This window comes from Stigmatopora argus, chromosome 14 (genome assembly GCF_051989625.1).
Source record: "Stigmatopora argus isolate UIUO_Sarg chromosome 14, RoL_Sarg_1.0, whole genome shotgun sequence".
In the NCBI taxonomy this organism is placed as follows: domain Eukaryota; kingdom Metazoa; phylum Chordata; class Actinopteri; order Syngnathiformes; family Syngnathidae; genus Stigmatopora; species Stigmatopora argus.
The window spans coordinates 1,984,787-2,002,722 of record NC_135400.1 but is presented as its reverse complement, the minus strand read 5'-3'; the positions used below and the strand labels follow the sequence as shown (position 1 = coordinate 2,002,722).

General features: G+C 42.1%; 1 protein-coding gene across 5 annotated transcripts in view; it reads left to right on the top strand.

Annotated features, from left to right (window-relative positions):
* LOC144088063 (uncharacterized) overlaps nucleotides 1–17,936 on the top strand; it is a 61,098-nt gene that overhangs the window by 12,268 nt on the left and 30,894 nt on the right. For 4 of the 5 annotated variants that reach the window (XM_077618273.1, XM_077618277.1, XM_077618276.1 and 1 more), the window contains exons 3-4: nucleotides 4,427–4,680; nucleotides 10,139–10,385. In XM_077618273.1, coding sequence (XP_077474399.1) covers nucleotides 4,427–4,680; nucleotides 10,139–10,385 — 501 coding nt within the window. Of the gene's footprint in view, nucleotides 1–4,426; nucleotides 4,681–10,138; nucleotides 10,386–13,614; nucleotides 13,835–17,936 lie in introns of all 5 variants that reach the window. The other variant, XM_077618275.1, reaches the window with a different exon arrangement.

Sequence of the window (17,936 nt, the reverse complement as noted above, 5' to 3'; positions counted from 1 at the left end):
CATGTACACACACGCCAATAATACCCAACTTATTGCTAATTTTGATATTAGATATTCAGATATTAATGCTCTTACATTGTCAATGCAATTACAAACTCACTCTCTCTCATGCGAAACGTCCGTTTGACGAAACGTCCGTTCGACAAAACGTCCTTCGACGAAACGTCCGTTCGACGAACTGTCCGTCGACCAAACGTCCGTCAACCAAACGTCCGTCGACCAAACGTCCATCGACCAAACGTCTTTCGCCGAAACGACCGGTCACGGGAGAGAGCAGATGTGCAATGGGGACTAGTTGGAGAAATAAGACGGCTCTGGAAACCCAAAATATGCTAACATAACAAAGATTGCACCAGGCATACTTTTGATACCCCACAGCAATGCCACATGTGAGCGTGTTTTCAGTGCTGCGAGGAAGATCAGGACAGACTTCAGGATGTCAATGGGACCAAGCACACTTGAGGCCATGTGCTTGGTAAAGATGGCAGCAACTGGCAGCAGCAGCTTGCTATGAACAGAAATATTCAAGGGAGGAGTCAATAGAGGCCAAGCGTGCAACTGAGAAATTTAACAGAACTAAGACATTTTATTAAATTTGCATGTGGTATAAAATTTGTCGGTCTGTCATTATTCATTTTTTTAATTGAAAATGTTGATTGCTACAAATATTTTGACATGATTGCATTTACATAAATTTTGTGTAATAAAGTTCTCAATAATCATTAATGTGTTGTTTGCACCTTTTTTTTTTAAAGAAGTGATACATTTAGCCAAAAAATGACTTTAGTATTAGAACTTGTGCTCTTAAACGGCACTAGGAAAAAATCTCCCAAAATCTGGAATTTTTCTCTTTACCCATTCTGAAACACGATTTTCGGTGTTTGGCAGCTCTGTATCCACACTTGGAAAAACTCAACAAAAAACACCGTTAGAACACTGTGAAGACGAACGGCGGTCAATAATACATAAGACGGAATCTTGAAACAGTGGTTGTTGTGAGACAGCCAATGAGAGCCCAGTATAGAGTACAGAGCTTCTAAAGTATGAATCAATGCATTCGCGACAATATTGTCTAAAAAAGTAACGGATAACAAATGCATGTACTTTTGGGGGGTGGGGGGGGGGGTTCATAATTTGGATATTTTTCTTATCTCGAGGCACTCATTTGCATATAAAAAGTTTCGTAATCTTGAAATTTTGCACGGAGAGGCATCCGTAAGTAGATGTATGACTGTAGTTTCTTTTTTTTCAGGCTGAACGTACTGTATTTTTTGTAGTAAAAGTCGCAGTTTTTTTTCATAGTTTGGGGTGCGACTTATACTCAGGTGAGACTTGTGTGAAATTATTAACACATTATTATATCATTATTACATACCTGTCAACATAAGACTACATAAATCCGTATGACTGGCTAGAATGGCTAGAAAAATCCATATATGGACTTCAGTATCCTTATGACTTATGTGAATCAGCACCAACAAGATGGACCACGATCTTGATTGCACGGATAGTACCTTCGCCCTGGACAGTCCTACGGAACTCGCTGCTCACCTAGTACCTTCGCCCATCTCTGGAAATCTCTCAATAAACAAACAATCAATCACCCAGATTGTGCTTTTGCCTCCTTTGGGGTCCTCCGTCCGTGATCGTAACAACATTCACATTCACTTGGACAGTCCAAGCACATCGCAACATCCAGCACAGGACCTGAAGCGGGGATCGATGAAACTAAAGGAAGCTCCCATAGAGTCTATAAGAGCTTCTTTTACTTTGGCAAATTCCCTACTTCCGGTCCCGCACCAGATGCTGCGACACACTTGGACCGTCAAAGTGCATCCAAATGTCACCTCCTGTAATTTCAACTTTGCCAAAATTCTGCAGATTATAAGATGCAAATAGCATAATATGCAGCCGAAAACGGCAATCGAGCACCAGAATGGAAGTTTGGATACTCCAGCCACTTGATATCTCCGTGAATAGGAGCTATAAGACAGTCTTGCGTAACCTGTGGGAGCAGTGGATGATGGAGGGAGAGCACAGCTTCAGGCCAACCGAGAAAATTGACCATGCAACTTTCCTGGAAGTCACTGAATGGATCGACAAAGCATGGGCTTCAGTGGCAACCAAAACCATCCTGTCAGGATTCAGAAAGGCTGGAATAATTGGAACTGTGACTGACGATGAGTCTGACGTAAGCGACGTAGAAGAGGAAGCGGTGCATTGTCTACCTCCCGAGTTGTGGGAGTTGTTTAAAAGTGACACAGAGGATGAAGATTTCGTTGGATTTAATGATTTGGAGTGAAACTTATATTTTGGTAAACTTGTTAGCATGTTCTTTATGCTAGTTATCTAAATAACTCTTAATATGTTACATCTTGACTGACATTACCAGGTACGTTATTCTTGTTGTTGTTCTCTATTTTATTTTTATTTTAAATTTCCTTTCACTATGACATGTATGTTTTCGGTGTTGGATTTCATTAAATACATTTCCCCCCAAAATGCGACTCCAGTTCAACTTATATGTTTTTTTTCTTCTTAATTATGCATTTTATTGCTGGTGCGACTCCGAAAAATACGGTAGTCTGCTTGCCAATTATGTCTTCTTTTGATTGTTTATTTCATTTGGTATTGCACAGCAATTTTTGGTTGGAAGGCAAATTCATAAAAATAAAGATGCCTGTCAATTTCTAAAGGTTTGATTAATCACTACTATTCAAAGTGTATGGAGGGAGTTTTTTATCTTTATTGCACAACAGAACAACAAAAAAAGTTACCTTCATAATTGAATGAGTAATGTATTTACTTATTCACACACAATTGAAGTTTCAAATTTGAAAGACAAAAGATGTGCTATCCATGAAAAAACATCAAAAACAGAATATTAAAATGGAAAATCATCTTTTTATCTTTATCTCACTTTCTCTTGCTTTCTCTCCTCTCTTTCTCTCTCTCTCTCTCGCTTTTTCTCCTCTCTTTCTCTCGCTTTCTGTCTCGCGCTCATGCTCTCTCTGTCTCTCGCTCTATTTCTCTCTATCTCTCTTCCTCTTCCTCGCTTTCTCTCTTGTACCCTCACTTTCTCTCTTGCTCTCTCTCTCTCACTTTCTCGGTCTCTCTTGCTCTTGAGAGAGAGAGAGAGAGCGAGAGAGAGAGTGAGTGAGTGAGAGAGAGAGAGAGAGAGAGTGAGCGAGAGAGAGAGAGTGAGCGACAGAGCGCACGCAAGAGAGCTAGAGAGAGTGAGCAAGAGAGCTAGAGAGAGACTGCAATATCACTTGCCGTATTTTCACGTGATAGGGCGCAGTCTCATTTGCGGGTATATTTTCTGTTTTTTGTCAATACATCGGACGCTTCGTGCTATAAGGCGCTAGCATGACACTAGGCTAGCGTATGTTATGCTAGCCGCTAGCGTATGTTAGGCTATTTGCTGCGTATGTTAGGCTATTTGCTGCGTATGTTAGGCTATTTGCTGCGTATGTTAGGCTATTTGCTGCGTATGTTAGGCTATTTGCTGCGTATGTTATGCTAGCTGCTAGTGTATTTTCGGCTAGGCACTAGCGTGTTTTTTTTAAGACAGCACGAGCAAAACTAAGTTTGATAATGCCTTATTGAGGTAAAAGGTACACTCTGAAATAAAGAGTTCGGCGTTTAACATGCTAGGCTCCACTGCCAGTCAGAGTTGTGTATTCCGGGAACTTGATTCCAGCTTTGGCGAAAGCTCAAACAGTGCTGGCCGACACTTTAGCCCAGTCATCCACAATTCATGTTGGCCATCCGTTAGCAATCCGTAAGCAATCCGTTAGCAATCGGTTAGCAATATTTTAGCAATAAGTTAACAAAGCTGTTAAATTGTGTTCGATCCATGGCTTCAGTCCATTTTCCAAGCGTTCATACCCGCATTGTGTTGTCATTCACATCAGGCATTTCCTCTGTATGGCTCTAATATGCTGTTTCTTTGAGTATTGGTTGTGTTTTTGAGGGTTAAAAGCGCTGCAAGCACACGGAAGTCAAATGCCTTGCCACTCACCTGGGATGTTTTGAATGGATTTACTGTATGTAATGCTTGGAATGCGAGGGGAGGCTATTTTTAGGGTGAACGTCCGCTGGGTTGATCGCAATAAGTAGCGTGCCAGCAAGAAATAAAACCAGTAACTCAACCGGTCAGGGCCATAAAAAAATTTAAATTAGTGCACAGACAAGACGCACCGACCGATTGGGCATTTTAGAGAAAATTTTAGACTTAAGTGCGCCCTATAGGTGTGAAAATACGATAAATGCATTGTGTCGCTAATTTGGCTCAAATTGTTGTCACATTTTTATTGCCTAAATCTTGCTTAAATAGTTTGAAAAAGGTCAGTCTTAAACCTGATAAAATGAAAAACGTATGAAAAATAAGTCGACTTTAACAAATAACTATGCTTTGTGACAGTCGAGTTCAACCATCAACTGGTGTGATCAGCTCCCTTCATCTTCAGCTGCGCTCTCAAGCTCCAGTATTTCTTCAGCCTCTCTTTCAGGTTCCAGTCTATCCTTAGAATCAAGACCATCAGGACCAGCAACATCTGCAACAGATGACATGGAATCAGATGAGAGGCCATATGTATGTGACTTGTGCAGCTGTGCATATAAGCATGCCAGTTCCTTGCTCAACCACAAGCTCACTCACAAGACCGGAGACTTCAGGTAAAATCTAAAAACTTTTTGGAATTGTGACCGATTGTGAATTGGTTTACCTGTCACAAATGATTATTTTGATATTCAATCACCAATTATTGTGGGAATGTGTCAACTGATTGGCTCATAATCAGTATAAATCATGGTCTTTTATCACGCTCAGTTTTCCAGCGCAAATTATATATATATATACCGTATTTTCACGACTATACAGTGCATCATATTTTTAGCCGAAGTGTCAGTAACACACAAAGGACGCGCCGTTTTTATAGACGCAGCCAGGCATGGCAAAACATACCAGCTTAAACATGCACGCTACACCCACACGCTAAGAACACGTTTTTAAAAAGGCAACGGAAGCAAAACTGAGTTCAGTTGTGCTTTATTTAGCCATTTTACAATTTACTCGCGTCATCATCACCCACAAATCCATCAAAGTCCTCATTTTCTGTGTCCAAATTAAACAATTGCCCAAATGAGTCTTCCAAAACGCCGGGTCCCCTCTCTTCGTTCTCGGAGTCACCGTCATTGCCATGTGGCTCCTTAGAAATGATGCCGGCTTTGGCAAAAGCTCGAACAACCGTGCAAACAGACATGTTCGCCCAGGCGGCCACAATCCATTCGCAAATCGTAGCGTAAGTAGCCCGGCGCTGCCTTCCACTCTTCGTGAAGCTGTGTTCGCCAGCTATCATCCACTGCTCCCATGCCGCTCGCAACTTTGTGTGAAAGCCCGGTTGATGCCGATGTCCAGGGGTTGTAGTTCTTTGGTCAAGCCTCCGGGAATGACGGCAAGCTCCGAGTTCATTTTCATGACTTGGTTTTTCATCGTTGATGTGAGATGAGCACGCATGGAGTCGCAAATCAAAAGTGACGGCGAGCCGTGAAAAAAGCCATCCGGTCACTTGACGTACACCTCACATAGCCATTCTCTCATTTTCTCCTCGTCCATCCAGCCCTTTGGATTCGCCTTCACAATGACGCCGGCTGGAAACTTCTTTCGGCAACGTCTTTCGCTTAAAAATCACCATTGGTGGTAACTTCTGCCCATTAGCATGGCAAGCGAGAACGACAGTAAAAGCCGACTTGTTCGTATCGCCACCGTGCTGGTCCCCTTCTTCTCGACAGTGTGGTTCATCGGCATGTCGAAAGTCAGTGGTACCTCGTCCATGTTCGTTATGTGGTTTGGCTGTATAAGTTTGTCGGCAATCCTCTTGGTGCAGTAGGTGCGGAAAACGACGAGCTTTTCAATGTAGTCCGCCGGAAGTTGCTGCGCCACGGTTCTCCTCACTCTAATCGCCAGATGGTGCCGTTTCATAAAACGAAAGCACCGGGACGGTCCTCCTTGGAAATGTTCAATTTTCAATTCTTCTGCGAGCGCTTTTGCCCTCAGTCGAAAGGTGACTGTGGAGACGTTTCTCCCAGCTGCTCTTAGACCAAGAATCCACCGCTCCAGTTGATCTTCCAAGCCGGGCCACCTTGCCTTGTTCCCACAGAAACTCAGCTTCCTCTTATTGACTTGGTGAAGCTCCTCCTGCTTTCTCCATTTGCGACCCATAGATTTGTTCATGTTGAATTCCCTCGCCGCTGCTCTGTCCCCATGCTCCACTGCATAATCGATGGTTTGAAGCTTGAACTGAGCTTCGTAAGCGTGCCTCTTTGTAGTATTATTCATTCTTCGTTTTGCAATTGAGCACATGCCCACACTAGTGTATATATAGGAACCTTGTAGGGGCGTGGCTTTAGCATCTTCTCCCACACACCCCCTCCGCAAGTCTTTCCCCACCAACGTCCGCCTTTAGCGTCTGACTCCACCCACGTCCGCCTTCTCTCTATATAAGAAGCGTGTCGGCAAGAAGTGCTCAGTCAGGCTCCGGAGCTCAGGGCTCACACAGGGCGCTCTGCATTGTAAGACGCCCTGTCTATTTTGGAGAAAATTTTAGACTTTTATGTGCGCCTTATAGTCTTAGAAATACGGTAATTAATAGTTACTTTTACATTTACAAAGACAGGCTTATTACCTTATGATATTGACCCTAATGATGTGCTATTGATTCAGACAGTATCTCATAAATACCACTTGCGATTTTTCTTAAAATTTTCCCTTAAAAGTAACACATTTGTCGTCCCTATTAAATCCATGAATGTGGAGGTGAAAATAGGGAATCAGGGGGCGGCTTATATGCGAGAAATTGTAAAATTCAAACATTTCAAGGAAATATTTAGCCTATAGGCTGCCCGCGCGTATATATAAGCCGCACCCTGAAATAAGTGGGGGGCAAATATCTATTTAGTTAACCACCAATTGTGCAAGTTCTCCTACTTGAAAAGATTAGAGAGGCCTGTAATTGTCAACATGAGTAAACCTTAACCATGAGAGACAGAATGTGGAATAAAACCCAGAAAATCAAAGTTTGATTTTTAAAGAAATTATTTCCAAATTAGAGTAGAGAATAAGTATTTGGTCACCTACAAACAAGCAAGATTTCTGGCTGTCAAAAAGGTCTAACTTCTTCTAACGAGGTCTCCACTCGTTACCTGTATTAATATCATCTGATTGAACTCATTATTGGTATAAAAGACACCTGTCCACAACCACAGTCTCTCACACTCCAAACTCCACTATGGCCAAGACCAAAGAGCTGTCGAAGGACACCAGAAACAAAATTGTAGACCTGCACCAGGCTGGGACGACTGAATCTGCAATAGGTAAAATGCTTGGTGTAAAGAAATCAATTGTGGGAGCAATTATTAGAAAATGGAAGACATACAATACCACTGATAATCTCCCTCGATCTGGGGCTCCATGCAAGATCTCACCCTGTGGCGTCAAAATGATAACAAGAACGGTGAGCAAAAATCCCAGAACCACACGGGGCATAGTGAATTCCCTACAGAGAGCTGGGATCACATTAACAAAGGCTACTATCAGTAACACAATGCGCCGCCAGGGACTCAAATCCTGCACTGCCAGACGTGTCCCCCTCCTGAAGCCATCACACATTCAGGCCCGTCTGTGGTTCGCTAGAGAGCATTTGGATGATCTAGAAGAGGACTGGGAGAATATGTTATGGTCAGATGAAACCAAAATAGAACTTTTTGGTAGAAACACAGGTTCTCGTGTTTGGAGGAGAAAGAATACTGAATTGCATCCGAAGAACACCATACTCACTGTGAAGCCTGGGGTCGGAAACATCATGCGTGGAAGCTGTTTTTCTGCAAAGGGACCAGGACGACTGATCTGTGTAAAGGAAAGAATGAATGGGGCCATGTATCGAGAGATTTTGAGTGAAAATCTTCCATCAGCAAGGACATTGAAGATGAGACGTGGCTGGGTCTTTCAGCATGACAATGATCCGAAACACACAGCCAGGGCAACAAAGGAGTGGCTTCGTAAGAAGCATTTCAATGTCCTGGAGTGCCCTAGCCAGTCTCCAGATCTCAACCCCATAGAAAATCTGTGGAGGGAGTTGAAAGTCCGTGTTGCCCAACGACAGCCCCAAAACATGACTGCTCTCGAGGAGATCTGCATGGAGGAATGGGCCAAAATACCAGCAACAGTGTGTGAAAAACTTGTGAAGAGTTACAGAAAACGTTTGGCCTCCGTTATTTCCAACAAAGGGTACATAACCAAGTATTCAGATGAACTTTTGGTATTAACAAAATACTAATTTTCCACCATGATTTGCAAATAAATTCTTATAAAATCAAACAATTTGATTTCCTCATGGGTGAGGTTTACCCATGTTGACAATTACAGGCCTCTAATCTTTTCAAGTAGGATAACTTGCACAATTGGTGGTTGACTAAATACTTATTTGCCCCACTGTATGTCTGTATGTATGTGGGTGTGTGCATGCATGCACCGTATTTTCACACCTATAAAATGCACCATTTGATAGGGCGCAGTCACATTTTCGGGTATATTTTCTGTTTTTTATTAATACATTGGGTGCTTCTTCAGAAAGGGCGCAAGCATCTGTTCTGTTCAGATCTGTTCAGACAGGCTTTATCATCATCATCAAATCATCAAAAGCCTATTGTCATCATACAAAGCTGCGTATTACGAAATTGATATGTTTTTTTGCAAACGCTAGCATGACACTAGTCTAGCGTATGTTATGCTAGCTGCTAGCGTACCTATGTTATGCTAGCCGCTAGCATATTTAATGCTAACAACTAATGTATGTTATGCTAGCTGCTAGTGTGTGTTTTTTTAAGACAGCACGAGCAAAACTCAGTTTGATAATGCTTTATTGAGGTAAAAGGTACACTCTGATTAAGAGTTCAACATGCTAGGCTCCACTGTCAGTCAGAGTTGTGTATTCCGGGAACTTGATTTCAGCTTTGGCAAAAGCTCGAACAACAGTGCTGGCCGACACTTGAGCCCAGTCATCCACAATCCATTGTAACTCGAGACATTTATCACTCCCAAGCCTTTGATTCTCCTCGCTGTTACATCGCCATCGACAATTCATTCCAAATCGTCACGTAACCCGTGTGATGCTGCCTGCCCGAAATACAATGTTGGCCATCCGTTAGCAAAGCTGTTAAATTGTGTTCGATCCATGGCTTCAGTCCATTTTCCAAGTGTTCACACCAGCATTCTCTTGTCATTCACGTCAGTCATTTCCTCTGTATACGTCTAAAGTGCCGTTTCTTTGAGTATTGTGTTTTTGAGGGTTAAAAGCGCTACGATTACGGAAGTCAAATGCCTTCCCACTCGCCTGGGATGTTTTGAATGGATTTACTGTAATGCTTGGAATACGCGGGGAGGTTATTTTTAGGGTGAACGGCCGCTGGGTTGATCGCAATAAGTAGCGTGTCGGCAAGAAATAAAACCAGTCACTCAAGCGGTCAGGGTCTATACGAAAATTTGAATTTTGCGCACAAACAAGGCGCACCGACCGATTGGGCGCATCTTTTAGACTTTTAAGTGCGCCCTATATGTGTGAAAATACGGTAAATATATTGATGACTTTTAAACTTATGTTGATGTATATTGCATAGCCACCAATGTACAATTTAAGTTGTACATTGAGACAAAGCTCAAATTTCCGTTGGTGGTGTTGTGTCTGTGTTGGGGGAGTGGCTCGAAGGAAGGGCAGCTGAGAGGCGTCTCATTAACAATAAAGGGCGCCAAATTGAAACATAGTTGCAGCAAGTCTCTTGATGTGTTCAATACAAAATATCTCTTAAAGAGCAGCTGTTACCGGTCAATTATATTACGAGGCATTGAATGGAGTATTAGACACACAGCAGACATGATAAAGAGAAGAGTGGCGGCATATGAGTCGAAATAACACAGTTTCATATTGATTTCTTCATATCGGCCTGTCGGATTAAAATAAGGCCGATATACCGATTGCCGAATATTGTTGCCGATAATTGGTCCATCTCTACATGTGTGCAAGACTAGCCACCATTCTAGTCAATTCTAATGTTCAACATTTTTTTTTCTACATTACAGATGCGACTTTTGCAGCAAGCCTTACACAAACTACATGTCTTTGCGTAACCACATGCGAATCCATGGTCAAAAACGTTACATGTGTGATCGTTGTGGAAAGGCTTTTCGTTTGGCTCGGTATCTCCGCAACCACCAGAGGATCCATGATGATGGGCCAAACCGTTTTGATTGTCCCTCCTGTTCTAAAAGTTATAGGACCATGCTCGAGCTGGCTCAACACCGCTGTAGTGCTGCAACATCTACCCAGGTGGGTCTGTATATGATTGTTTGGGAATGTTTGATGCTTAAAGAAGCACTAAAGACAATTGCCAATATTTTCTTTGTTAGTTGTGTAGTATTTTTATGCTTGTAATCACGTTTACAAGTTTTGCAAAATACAGGTTCTGAAATTGATCACTGTGTGATGTCACACCTTGCCTTATTATGCAAGTAAATGCCCTCAATCTTTCAGACCAACCGAGTTTACCACTAGGAAAAGCCATATGGAGGTGGCCACTTCCTTGTTGTAAACTGTGCCACATTATATATATATATAATAAATCACTTAAACCCTGAAATCATGTAACAATAAACAACATAATAAATAGATATCAAAATCTATCATTACTTTTGAATTGTTCTTCCCTCCACTGTCAGCCTGTAACACACTATGTTGATTGAAATCACGATCCTGTCTCGTGGTATGAAGCAATAGTATTGTAACACATGTTCAAGCCAAATTAAAACCAAATATTCACATCTCTTCTTAACTTGCAAACAAAAGGCTGAGATGTTCACAATGACCTTTGACCTTGCAATGAAATAGAGAGGAGGAACTCGTCTGTGGGAGACTCGTGGGTATTAGCAATGTATGTGGTGATTTGGAAACATTGAAGAGACTATAATAATTGTTCAATGACACCAAATGATAATAGTTTACAATTAGTGTAAAAATTTTATATTCACACACTTACCGTATACTCACATATGAGCCGCTTTTGTCAGACAAAAAATGATGACTGAATTGAGGGTATGGCTTTTTAGCGCAGAAAAAGTCGACATGCACGAAACTCCAAGTTGACAACGCCATAACACCATCACGTTATGGCGCCATGACGCAAGACAATGCGGCCTTTCATTTCAAAATAGAGAAAAGATAAACGGAAAAAACGCTAAACTTTTTTTTTGGTCTATGAATGAAATTCAAGAAAAAAATTCACTTGTGCCCGTCCCTGCTCGCTCGGGGCACGGCCATCTTACCAAGGGCGCTACCGTTGTACCTAGTTAAACGTGCTCTCTGACTGGCCAGATGCGAGGAGCCTTGATTTTGAAATAAAACAAAATTCCACATTGATTTTTGTTTTATTTCTTGTTCGAAAGTGACAACCGTTGCAGTAATATGAACCATCGAAAGAATTGAGATATTTTGACATTAGAAGCAATATGGCTGCCACAACATCTTAAACTTCTGGTAAGAAAGTTGTAATTTATGTAATTAGAAAGCATCACGTTCTCATCAAAATAGATTTATTTCTTTTTTCAGATTGAATAATTTGATATTTTGCATTTACAAAGACACTCATATTAACGTATGATATTGACCCTAATGTTCTTTTGATTCATACAGTATCTCAGAAATACCACATGTGATGATTTTTCTTAAGATTTTCCCTTCAAAATAACACATTTGTACTCCCTAATAAAACCATGTATATGGGGCTGAAAATTGTGAATCGGGGGTGACTTATATGCGAGTAATTGTAAAATTCAACAATTTTAAGGCTGCGGCCTGTATGCACGGGCGGCTTATATGCAAGTAAATACGGTAAGTGACATTGTGACCAATAAGACAATTGGGCAGTATTGCAGCAAGGCTGTGGGATTTACGTATTTTGTGGCATATCGGCACAAATTGGGAAGATGAAGGTATCGTGCCATCCACGTTAAAACATCAATTGGCACACATTTTATAAATGCGTGCGCAAAATGATAGACTTAAATCAGTGTTGTTCCAAAGTCTAAAAAAAATCTCAAATCTCCTGAATCTCTTGGCCCAGCTTCAGTGCTATAGATCAAAAGGATACGTCATCAAAAGGCCCTGTAACTATTTGTCACTATTTAACTCTTTAAAAGCCTAATTTCACATTTTGTTAACACAACAATTAAACGATAGCTTTGTGTCAGAGAATTCCAAAATAAACAATCAAAACTCACAGATTGATAAATATTGAAACTACGAAAAAAGTCATTTATGTAACGTTGAAATTAGCATTTAAAATATATATATTACAGTAATCCCTCGAATATCGCGGATAATGTAGACCGGACATGACTGCGATAATCGAGAAACTGCAAAGTAGCACCACCTCTATTATTACTAGATGTTTTCGCGCCTATTGTTGGAATAATGATTAATACCCTTAAATCATTATTAGTAATATTTAATCAAAATTGGAAGACATCTTTCAATATATCTGGTTACAACTTGCAAGGAGAAACCACTCGTAACGCCGTCCCGTTCACAAGCCTTCTGACGGGCAGTATCTTGTTCATTGTATTTAGTCGCGACAAACGGAAAACATTTCATGTAATCAAAACAATTGCATTAGACAGTAGAATAACACCCTAGAAGGTTAAAAAACAACTGTGTAAGAATTGCAGAAGTAAGCATACAAGTTGACCCGAGCCAAAACAACGGTGTAAGGAATTGCATATTATTTTCATTATAAGGTAAACAAAGCAGCATTATAAGGTAAACAAAGCATTATTAGTATTATGAACAAAGCATTATAAGGTAAACAAAGCAGCCGTATTTTTAAACAATAATGCGATTATCGCCATCTGCTGCCAGAGTCCAGTCCAAACACGGTTCGAGTTTCTGCCGGTCAAGAACGCATAGTCCTGAAAACAATGAAGTGGCCTCGAGCGTAGCTGTGGGGGAAAGTGTCCTTGTGGTCCCAACATAAATCATGAATTAATTTATAGCGTTATTACTTATTAAAAATGCTTACAAAACATATAGGAACATCCCATAATAAATCCAACATTTCCCCCCTTTTTATTATATGTTTGTCATTCATTTTATGGCAAATCCAAGAAGAGAGGGATATCTCCGTTGGCTGCTTTAATTTTACCCGCTTAGGCTCTACTCGTTCGGCTGGTCTGAAAAACAAAAAACAAAATCATTTTCGCCCAATTCATTCTCGGAATTACCCTGATCCTGGAATTCACTGCTCCCCTCAGTACGTTTCATCAGCAGAGGATATAATTCATGCAATTTAGAATTTGTAGGGGCAATCGCAGTGGTTATAAGTCGGCTTATCAAGGACCTTAAGCAGGGAATAACACAACACCCACATAATGTCAAAATCTTAGCAAAAATGGCTACGGAAAATGCAACAGATTAGGCCAAATCTTTGTATGTACGAAGGCCTTATCCCACCAATCTCTCAAGCGGATAATTCTACTCCAGGATGCTTTTTCATATTGCGGTTTAGGGTCTGCAGGCCATCGTTGGCCCTGGTGTGGGACCCAGTGGGGGACGTGTTGTTGAGTGCAACATTTTCAAACATTGCATACGCCCCCTGCTCCTTCAAGAAGCATTTCAACCGCTGCACGATCCTGGAACGCCATCAGACTAGTGGCTGCCAGTTGTTCCTTTATCGCCACAAATCCCTGTTCAGTATAATTTCCAAGGTTTTGGACATTGTAATGCAGGTAATTTATCACATTTTTGTTTTGGGGTACTTAAAAGAAAAATAGACTCCCAACCTGCTGCGACCTGATTAGCCAACTTATACTCATCTGGTATGCCCCGGGGGATGCCAATCGCATCAATGTATGTTGGATCTCCCTCTCTCCATACCGATCGACGCTGTCGGGAGGGACCCACCATCATACTGGATTTCAGCCAATTGTATCTCCTCCACTGTAGATGGAAAAACAGACACTGGTAAAAGCAGTGACCCCAAGGCACAAAGTCCTGCAGCGTTTCAGCAGGAGTCGTATAATTTATTTCCACCCCACCACCTTCAGAACGAAGTATCAGGGGTGCAGTCTGTTTTAGGACGTGGGCACAACACGTCTCATTTATCGCCTCCAGCTTCAGACCATGCCCTGTAAGGTTTAAGCAGGTAAAATGATCAAACACAACATGTGTTGAAAAGTTAGCTTTGTCCTTTGCTGGTCTTGGAACAGGGTATACATTATTTCATTTCTCACACTTTGGCTTACATCTTCTCCTTTACACAATCAGGGGTAATTTGCGCGGGAACTACTCTTAAGAGAGGTCGGGCCCCATACATGTTATACAGGTTTGATTTATAATAGCTGCATTTTCCATCAACAATAACCAATTATTTCTTACCACCTCCCGTTTGGGAACTCCCTGTTGCGGAAATGAATTCATCCCTGGTCATCTCAGATTTCAATTTCACTATGGCGGATCCGGGTGTTTCCATCTCTGACGGTTTTCCATAGACATGGTCATTGTTGTTGAGACACAAAAAATTGTAAAAAGTGTCTTCTCCACCTGCTCATGGACTTAGGAAAAACGTCAGACAAGGATCTTTTCCACAAGTTAATTTGTCAGTCTGAATAATGATTTGTAATGCCCCCACCGTATGGGTTAATTTTATCAAAGGCCTGATGGGTTTTTTTCGCACGCGTATGTCATCCAAGCTTGCCAATCTTGACCAGTTTCTGCAACAAGGTTTCCCCAATCTCTGTTTTAGGACTGTTATGTACCACACATTCTCTATAAAATCCATATGTATCCTTTGAAATGGATATGTAGCTTTTGTAGCTTGACATAAGGGGGAATTGCCCGTGTTTTGGCCGTATATCTGCATATACAGTGGTACCTCGACATACGATCGTAATCCGTTCCGAGACTGAGATCGTATGACGAGGTTCTCGTAACTCGAGCGGACGTTTCCCATTGAAATGAATGGAAAAAAATTTAATTCGTTCCAGCCCTCTGAAAAAACACAAAAAACAGGATATTGGATTGGAAAAAATGTTTTATTTCTTCTAATTCCCCATCTATTAACAAAGTAACACATAATTAGTGGTTTAATAGAAATAAAATGTGTTTAATCTAACTAAAATTTGGCGGATTTCGCCGAGGGGAGAGGGGCACAAAAGGGGCGGGGGTCTTCGGTTTTTTTTTCCACACAACGCACTCGTAAACCGAACAAACACTCCACCCTCACGTTCGCTATCGATGGGCTGTTTGCTGTTGTACTATTCCCTTCAAAATATTCCGAAAATGTCCTCACAATCGGATAACGCACGACCACTTGCCAACGAGCAGCAGTCTTTTATCAGCGATCGCTCCGCTGCTCATGGGAGCTTCGGGGGCGCTGGCTAGCGGCCAATGTTCCCTCTAATTTTTCGTTGGTCTGAGCAGAAAGACAACCTCCCTGAGCGCACTGAGTACCAGTGTGAGCGACATCATCGGTACTCGGATGATTCGCCTAAAGACGTTTCGCCGACGGACGTTTGAAGACGGGCAGGTCGCCGAATGGACGTTCCGCCGAACGTTCATTCGGCCGAACGTTTATTCGGCCGAACGGAGGTTTCGCCGAAACGGGATTCGCGCGCTCGCCCCGCCCCCAGATCGTGTGTGTACAAGTTTTTCAACCTTGGCCCGCGGACCATATACGGCCCGTTAGGATTTTTAATCCGTCCCGCCGCCGGTGTTGCCCAAATTATAGTAAAAATCAATGTTAGTCTACCATCAATGGCAGCCCGGGAATAAGCACTCTTGGGCAGGTATGGCAGACCGGGAATAAGCACTTTTGGGCGGGCAGATGTAGCAGAACTGAGCCGTAAAATGACAGCAATCGGGTCAAATCCATCCTAAAACAGCATTTAATGATTAAATACAAATACTGGAGCTCTTTGGACATTAGAACCGAGCCCAGGGAAGTGAATTCCTCGGTAAAATGTCGCAATGATATCGCGATGGAGGCTAAAAAACGTCTTTATACGTCCATTCGCCAAACGGCTCAAAATGCTCTCAAATTCGGTCAAATCCAGCCGAAAACAGTGTTAAATGATTAAATACAAATACTGGAGCTCTTTGGACATTAGAACCGAGCCCAGGGAAGTGAATTCCTCTGTAAAATGTTGCGATGATGTCGCGATGATGTCGCGATGGAGGCAAAAAAACGTCCATATACGTCCATTCGCCAAACGGCTCAAAATGCTCTCAAATTCGGTCAAATCCAGCTGAAAACAGCGTTTAATGATTAAATACAAATACTAGTATTTGTATTTAATCATTAAACTAACAAATACTAGTATTTGTATTTAATCATTAAACGCTGTTTGAACGAGCGTTCATTCGGCGACCTGTCCTTCTGTCAAACGTCCGTCGGCAAACCGTCTTTAGGCAAATCATCCGGTCACGACATCATCATTGCTCGCTATGGGCACACCAGTATCACACCTGCCACAAGCAGGTGCATGTCAATGTTTCACGAAAAACATAAGAGTGGACAGAGCTACTGCCATTGGCTGCCGCTTAAACGGCGCCATCATGGGGAAAGGGGTAAAAAAAATAAAAAATAAAATAATCTTCCGAATTTTTTTTTACTGCGCGCCATATGATTGTTGCTGCGCAGAGAAGACGAGAGTAGTCCGCAATTGCGCACGCGTGCAGCTTAGAGGGAACATTGCTAGCGGCTCCCTTTTAGCTTGTAGCATCTGTTCGCATCCCCTCGAACGGCGCCTATGATAGAGTTGCTACCGTGGATGCTATTGCGGGGAGTTGCGAGCCAGTGCCCCTGATGTTCTAATGAGCAGCCAACGAGCAGCAGTCTTTTATCAGCGATCGCTCGGCTGCTCATGGGAGCTTCGGGGGCGCTGGCTAGCGGCTCCCTTTTAGCTTGTAGCATCTGTGTTCACATCCCCTCGAACGGCGCCTATGATAGAGTTGCTACCGTGGATGCTATTGCAGGGAGTTGCGAGCCAGTGCCCCTGATGTTCTTATGAGCAGCGAACGAGAAGTAATATAATACTCCTCGTATTAGATAAAAAATAACAGGAAATGCAGCAGCTGATCTTACCCACGTATTGATTGTCGGTAAAGTTTTATTCTGAGAAAGAGTGCCATTGCCTGTCGGCGTTGTGTGCACGAGTATACTTCATTACCCAGAAAGCCCTCTTTTCCCCGCGCATGCGCGTTGTGCATTTCCTGGTCTGAATAACTCATTCGGTGCTCGTAAATATTGTTATACACGAAAGATATGCAAAAAAGACAGTGCCATGGCCACCTGGCTTGGTCGCATCAGGAAATTTTGATCGCATGACGGGCGAATTATCCGATCGAAATTTCCGTCGTAAAACGAGAATATTGTATGACGAGCGGTCGTGTGACGAGGTAGCACTGTAGATTGAATCCATAATCTCCCCCTTTTTTGAGGCATGAAATTTCCCATGACTCAAAATTGCAGCCCTCTTAGATAAGTCTTTTGTTTTTGTTTAGTCCCCCAGGTTCCCAAATTTCCCATTGCAGAAATAAAAAAAATTCATTTGGCGAAATTCTTTTCCCTTCTTTTTGTTTCTGTCCTACTCTGCCACCGCCGTCCTCGAAAGGCTTATCAGCGATTTCAGAAATCTTCTACCTTGATATTAGAATATTGATATATCTTGGTGGCTAGCCAATTAAAACATAAAAGACAGACACTCATCCACGCTCGCACTCATAATCAGGGAATTTGGAGTGCTCCCCCAGTCATCCATAATTTTGGTTTGTTGGAGTAAAACTGGAGTACTCGGAGAAAACCTACGAATTCTTGAGGACACCAGGAAT